General features: G+C 31.8%; 1 protein-coding gene across 1 annotated transcript; it reads right to left on the bottom strand.

Moving 5' to 3' along the window:
• Positions 1-676: 676 nt before the first annotated feature.
• On the bottom strand, positions 677-6,322 carry LOC143566876 (rab GTPase-activating protein 22-like). Its single transcript, XM_077053450.1, has 12 exons — positions 6,223-6,322; positions 4,818-4,913; positions 4,568-4,671; positions 3,674-3,846; positions 3,516-3,596; positions 2,838-2,960; positions 2,667-2,755; positions 2,460-2,565; positions 2,269-2,366; positions 1,245-1,499; positions 1,084-1,167; positions 677-724 (listed from the first exon to the last, which is right to left on the bottom strand). The coding sequence occupies exons 1-12, from the start codon at positions 6,319-6,321 to the stop codon at positions 698-700; spliced, it is 1,335 nt and encodes a 444-aa protein (XP_076909565.1). The 5' UTR covers position 6,322; the 3' UTR covers positions 677-697.
• Between the last annotated feature and the right edge of the window lie 1,131 nt (positions 6,323-7,453).

The raw sequence follows: 7,453 nt of genomic DNA, 5'->3' as shown, positions 1-7,453 counted from the left end.
CCCAATAAAGGGACTTCTGGGCCTCAAATCAAACTGAAATATAAATCCAAAATTATGTCATGATTATTGTCCAAGCCTAGCATCAGATTTTCAGATTAGGCGGGTAATAGGAGATAGGAGTATCGGACCATTTTACAAGCCCAATTCTATGAGTATAAAATGATTTGTGTATGTATAGTGGACTAATTTCAACTTGGTTGGTGATTGCACTTTAGCACACATCTTATATTCTTGATTATATTGTTTCATATCATAAGTCATAACCTCTTGAACGTCCGTTGTTCAAACAAAAGATGGGATATACCTGATACATGATCCTTTTGCTAGCAAGGTATTGACAGGGTCCAATTAGTTTTCTAGTAATGGTTCTTATGGTTCAAAAAACTGTTTTTCCTTACGGTCAATCTTTTTATTATTTTGCGTTTTTGAAAAAAATTTAGAAAATACATCTGCATGTGTTGATATAAAACTTTTAATAGTAATTAATCATCCAATACCAAAGGCCTTTGGCCTAACAGGCAAGACCGCTAAAAAAATGGTTTGGTTCAAAAGAAAGCTTAAAGCGAGAAAAAGCATCACTTATATACATTAACGGTTTATGCACATCCTCTAGAAAAAGAATTAAATATGACTGTACACAAATACAATAATACAACATTGCTCAATACATCTTTTTGTTTATCTTTCAAAGCCTCATTCATGAAGCTGCCTTCTCCAACTTCATCTGCAACACCCCACAAGTAAACCAAATTTCATTAACATTCTCGCATTTTAAGAATCACTATATATATTATATTGTTGAAAATACGAATTTAATAATCCAAACCATAACTCATTGCCGATATTAATTCATACTGACAACTTAAACATGTTGAAAGACTTCCAGTTCTATTTTAAAGAATACAACCTCCGATAGTTTTATCTACAGACTTGGATTATTAATGTCATTATGCTACATTTGTAATCGTAGTTAACACTTCATTGTTTATATAATAAAATGTATATTTGTGGGTCAACCTGACCTGACCCAACCCATTTTGACCTATACTACACACACAGCCCGCCAAGTTTAGACAAATGTACCTTTTTTAGATACTTTTTGTGAAGTTTCATAGCCGCCGAGCAAGATTTTCTAGCATCTAGTTTACCAGAAGTGTCATTCAATATCTGCAAAACAAAAACATGAATCATGAAAATGTTTCAAAAATATTCGTTCTCTACATATTTTAAAAAATAATATTGACCTTGACAACGTCATCGAGTCCCTTGGCTTCGGTGAGCAATTTGACACTATTATCCTTGAGCACACTCGCGACAAGAAACACAGAAATGGGGAGAGGCTCTTCATTCTTGGCCCCACTTCTCAAATATTCTCTTTCAAATTTGCCACATTGGCGCGATGATTTTTTTGGTTTTGCATCTTCGGGTCGATCAGGATCAGGATCAGATTCCTCATATAAAGTGTATAGATCTGGATCATACTCCAAAGCCCACATCATCTGTTTAAAACTCATTAATCAACCGACGTTTTTTAACCAACTTATGATATTTATAATCTAATCTAATACTCTCTAATAAAAACCTACAATGTTTTGTCACTTGTCACTCCCACGTTAACCATCGCAATTTAAAACCAACTAAATCTCTAAAATCCTTCATTACCATTTATTTGTTAATTGATAACTATTAAATACTAATTTAAAGGATGCAAATAACTGAATAAATATCTAGATTGTTTTAAACACAATAGTTGTCTCTTAACGTGCATGATAATTTTTTTTTTTTTTTTGTATTTCGCTTAATAATTAAATATTATTTTTTTCATCAATTACCCGTGTAGTACACGGGCCTCAAGCTAGTAAAATATATATAAAAATAGTTATAATTAGCGTATATAAATTAATTAATAAACAATATACAAGCCGAGTCCAAGCTTAGATTGAGCTTGAAAAACTACTCATGAGCCGAGCTAAACTCAGAGCTCGAGCTCTCATAAGTTAAACAAGCCGAGCTCAGGCTCAACTCAACTATTAATACCCGTAGGTGGTCAATTTGGTCAACTGTGTCAAACAGTTTGAGTTGATCCAAAATGTAATCAAATGTATGAAACATTTTAAATATCTGTGATCATATTTAACACGTTAATTATTACGTTAATTATTCATAAAAACCAAAAGGTGTGTAGTTGGGGCAACCAGTTTTGGTCCAAACTATTAAATCCATACTATGACCGACCCGCCATGAAGGAATCAAGGTTATTAACATTACCTCCCATAAGTACAACGAATCACCAAAAGAAAGTTCCCGTCTGAATAACACCATAAGCATCCTGAATGCAAATAAATAATCACCACCACCTATGTAGTCTGTGTTCATAAACCATATATTTAATTCATAGTCTCTAATAGCAACAATAAAATATAAAAGAAACATAAATAATCAGTAATTAAAAAAAATACCCAAATGCTTATGAAGTTTCGGGTCAACAACTTGAATAACATTCGCTAAATTACAAAGTTGCGACTCCACTCCCACAGAACTCCCTATGCATTTGAAATTCCCTCGCTTCAAACCATAAAAAAAGTCACATTTAATTATTGCAAAAACCAATAAAGATTATAAATTTAGCAGAATATAATCCATCAAGAATTTGTATAATTATTTACCAATCTGCGCATTAGACGTTCGAAGCACCAAAATGCATCGGCTTCATCTTCAAGAAGCATAATCATGGGAGAACAAAGATCACTCATCCCTAATTGGCATAGTAACATTAATATCAAAATGAAGATTTAAGAAATAAATAAGCTTTTATTATATTAACATTTAAGATCTACCTTGACCGTAGCCGACTTCTTTGTCAAACCATGCATAGACAGAAAGAACATCCCAAAGTTTAGATAAATTCTCCTGCTTTTCATAAAATACAAGTGTTCTGTCCGTGCGAACCACATCAAGACCTAGCATAGATAATGATCCATGTATAAGAAGTTAAAAGGTAATGATAAATTGTATGATTTCATTAGGGGTGTAAATGAGGCGAGCCTGAGCTCGTTTAAGCTCGAGCTCGGCTGATGATTAATTTTTCAGGCTCATTCTCGGCTCGTTTATTATTTAACTATTTCATTTATATATTTCATAATTATTGTAGTTATAAGTTGTAATTATAATTTTTATATGTAACATAGTATATGTTATTTAATTATTTTTATCATTACTTTCTATAATAATAATAATAATAATAATAATAATAATAATAATAATAATAATAATAATAATAAATGTTATTATGTAAATATATAGTTAATACATCAAACAAAAATTATATGAATAAAAGCTTGTTTAGGCTCGCGAGACTGCTTAAGCTCAATATCCAAAACATGGGCTCAGGCTCATTTAAGCCCGACTCGATTCGAGTGGTTAGGCAACCAATCTTGAGTAGCTTACGAATAGCTAAGCTTGTTTACACCCCTAGACTTAATACAAGTACAAGTTGAAATTAATTATAAACCAACCTATTTGGTGTAGGTTAAGTTTCCATTGGATTATCTTCTTGTCATCCTCCTTAGGACAAGTCATGGGTGAATCTGAACCAACTGCATAAGCATGAAATGTACTATATTAGTAATAATCAGTGAATGACTATTAAATCTGAAAAATAAAATAACATTACCAGTTGCTTGAGTTGTCGGTGTCATAAGCGTTTCGGGCTTTGCTTCTAGAAGGACAATAGGATCTTGAGTTGGAGAACCGTCTTCTGTTATGACAGGAGCAGTTATAAACTTGCCACTTCCAACAAGAGGGAACATATATGTGCATAGCTCTTTTAGCCGTACGTACTCTTCTCTAAGATCATAAAGAACAAATATGTCAAACGGGTTGTGTTGAAATGGAGTTGTTGAGTTGGGTTGACCCGCAAACACTTTAAAATCCTTTTTATTGTAGATAATTATGCTAATAAAAATAATTATCACAATAATAATAATAATAATAGTAAATTACACTTTTCGTCCTTTAGATCTACCCCAAATTGCAAGTTCAATCCTATAACTTAGGTATATACAAAAAAACGTCTTTTATTTGAAAAGTTGTAACATATTACATATTTTGATGCGAAAGGACTATTTTGTCCTGGCATCAAAAGATGTATAATTTTTTCACAATTCTTTACTATTTTTTACTTTTATTTTCTTTTGTATAAAATAAATATAAGATAAAAAGAATAAAAGAAAATAAAAGTAAAAGAAAAGAAAATAAAAAATTAAACTGTTAGAAATACACATTTTGTCCTTTAGCTGTAAGGGTAAAACAGTCATTTTGTAAAAAAGTAACAGAATTTTCAACACCAGTTAGTGAAAAGGACGTAATGTCTTACAACTTTTCAAATAAATGGCTTTCTTTGTAATTTACACTAATAATATTCTAAAGAGTCGACTAAAACAAATTAGGAGCATGCATGCTTTTAAAATTGATAACTTTCGACCCGTTTAAAAAAGAAATCAGCTATTCTAAGTAAACAAGTTGAAATCGTTGCCTTTCTTAAGCACCATTTTGAAACATATATTACCTTCGGGTTAGCCGGATTTCTTTTCTCTCCTCATATGTGCTTTTCGGATCGAAACAACCGAGTAGAAATTCCCATACCTCTCCTCTAATTGTTGGATGAATCCCCTAGTTTATCAATAATATTCATAACAGAAAATAAGTAAAATTAGAATTAGAAAATGAACTAAATCTAAAAGTCAAATGTAGTACTAATCAAAGAACAACATACAAATTTTAAAAATTGGCATTCATGATGGGAATATAAAACTTACCCCTCGATAAATTCGACCAAGGGTTTGACCTATATCAAGATAACCTTCAGCACTGAATGCAGATTGCCACTTCCTTACACTAAGGGTCTTGCCAGACTGCATAAACATATTAGAAACTATTAAGGTTTCTGAAACCATTAATAAATGATGAAGAAAAGAGCAATAAATACAGATAAAACATATTTGTTCCACAAACCTTAACATACTTGTTTCTGTTTCTGGACCACTTTACTAACAAATTTGACTTTTTTATGGTGTTAATTTCATACAAAAGGTTCCCCAATCGCCGCATATATAAGACCCCTCATACCAATCAATATTCTCTCTTTTGCCCTCAAAAAGCTCAAAAATTTAATTTTGGTTGCCATAGTGTATATCTATCATCAATGTGCCTAAAACGCGTCGGTGGTATTTGAGACGACGATGTCAATGGGACAGGTACTAGTAATCCCAGTTTCATACCCGACCCAGGTAGTCGAGTATTGGGTATGTCTATTAGTTTGTTAGAAATTACCTACTGGATTTCCAGATCTATGCAGTTAATGTGAGAAAATATCAGAGACCGGTCAAGGACCGATATTTGCGATATCGGTTACCGCGGTGAGATATCGGTAATTTTAATATCATGCGGAATTTATATATGTAACAATTTAACACTAAAAATTTAGTTTACTCTCCTACCATTAACAAATTAACCTTTTGCCACTTACAAAACACAAACAGTTGTAGCAAGTGAACTGATTAAAACTTAAAAAACTAACATTAAACACTAAAATTAACAACTAAGACTTAAAAAGCTGATATCGGGAAAATCGGTGATATATCGGTCAAATACCGGTTCAATATCGCCGGCACCGATATTGTTTTACAAAGTGACCGACATTTTGACAATATCAACTGCATAGTTCCGGATACATTTCTTACTTTTTGAACTTTTATATAATTTTATTACCCAAAAAAGTTAGATACATATAAAGTAAAAGTCAGTGAATTAATAAGACAAAGGAAAATAAATAGAAAAAGAAAAAGAAAATGTTTTAATTGTCAGATAAAATCTGTATGTACGTTTATGTAATCGGGCAGGTTTCACCTAATGGCTAATACAGTAATACCATAACAATCCCATACCGGTGAAAACGTTTAAAACTAATTTCATACCGTATCCCATAGCCATTAGGTGAAACCCGGCACTTAAACATTTTCTTTTTCATACCTGCACTAATTTCATACTGTATCCCATAGCCAAATACCTATCCGAAATTTTTCGGGTTTGCAGATTCTTAATGTCCCATAAATATCTAATTTTTTCACACACACAAACATGTTCTATCAAACGACATTATTGTCTAGAATCATGAAAAAGCCACCACACATGTTAAATCAAAAGTAGAAAAAGATGACTCACCTTGATCTTAAACTTGGTTTTAGGAACATCTGTGCATTCAGCTCTCACCTCATAGAATGAATCGGTTGGAAGCCCAGGATCTTTCCACAATATATTCATCCTTTTTCCAAAAACCAACTTTTAAAATTTTCAAAAACTCTTCCAATCAAACAACTTTCTTCAAGATTGCACAAACCCACCTCTAAATCACCCAAATAAACAAAACCCAGATGGGATCTTTCTTGTTTTTCACCTTTTCAATTACAAATATTATCTTTATCACCTTAATAAAAGTTGTGTATGGTGCATTTTCTGATCTCTTAATTCTTTGGGTGATAATATTGATTTGTTTCCAGGATTGTAAAATAAAATGTTGTTTTGTTGTGTGTGTGGAGCTAAAAAAACGTGGGAATGTGAGGTCTGGTGGGCATTAATATTATTATTATTATTATCATTATTGTTATATAATGGCATGGTTGATGGTTGTATTATTAATATTAAACTGAGAAATTTGGATGGAGAGGCAACAAGAGAGCCGGAAGATCTTGTTGACAAGTGCTTTGTTTGTGTCACCAGACTAGACTGGAATAAGTCGCAGAGTTGACCTGTTGATATGGTTAACCAACTATATGACTTGGCCAACAAAGGCCGGAGTCATCTCATCAATATTTTTCGGCTATATGTATCTACATTGTTTGATATTTAACTTAACTTATTATAGGTAGTCAAATTTTGTGTACCCGTATAATAAAATATTTGTAATTTTATATTATATGTATAGTAATTTTTAATTTCAAGTAGTGTAATTTTATTACAGATAGAGTAATTTTTAATTTCAAGTAGTGTAATTTTATATTATAAGTAGAGTAATTTTATATTACAATTAGAGTAATAAACATTTATAAGTAAAGTAATTTGTGAAACAGGGGGTTCTATTGGTGTCTTGGTGGTTCGTTCGCCAATTCTAAATTAGTTTATGGTAATTTGTTTGATTTCATTATTACTCTAGTTATATAAAAAAATTACTCTAGTAGAGTAATTATCCTATCTTCTTCTATACCTGAGCATCCTTTAAAACCCATAAAAACTTCTGAATCTATAATCGTCTGGTTAGTGCATTACGTGGGTTCAATTGACCGATCGCAAAATTTAAATTGAAGTGTCCAACTCATGATTCTGGTTCTAAAATCACATTATTTGATGATTCCGGTTTTAAAATCAAACTAATTTGATGAAGATGCAGGGCGATTTT

This window comes from Bidens hawaiensis, unplaced genomic scaffold, assembly GCF_021521415.1.
Source record: "Bidens hawaiensis isolate Kalapana, Puna unplaced genomic scaffold, B.hawaiensis_p1.1 tig00023057_1, whole genome shotgun sequence".
NCBI lineage: Eukaryota > Viridiplantae > Streptophyta > Magnoliopsida > Asterales > Asteraceae > Bidens > Bidens hawaiensis.
The sequence above is the reverse complement of the archived record's forward strand: the minus strand, read 5'-3'. Positions and strand labels throughout refer to the sequence as shown.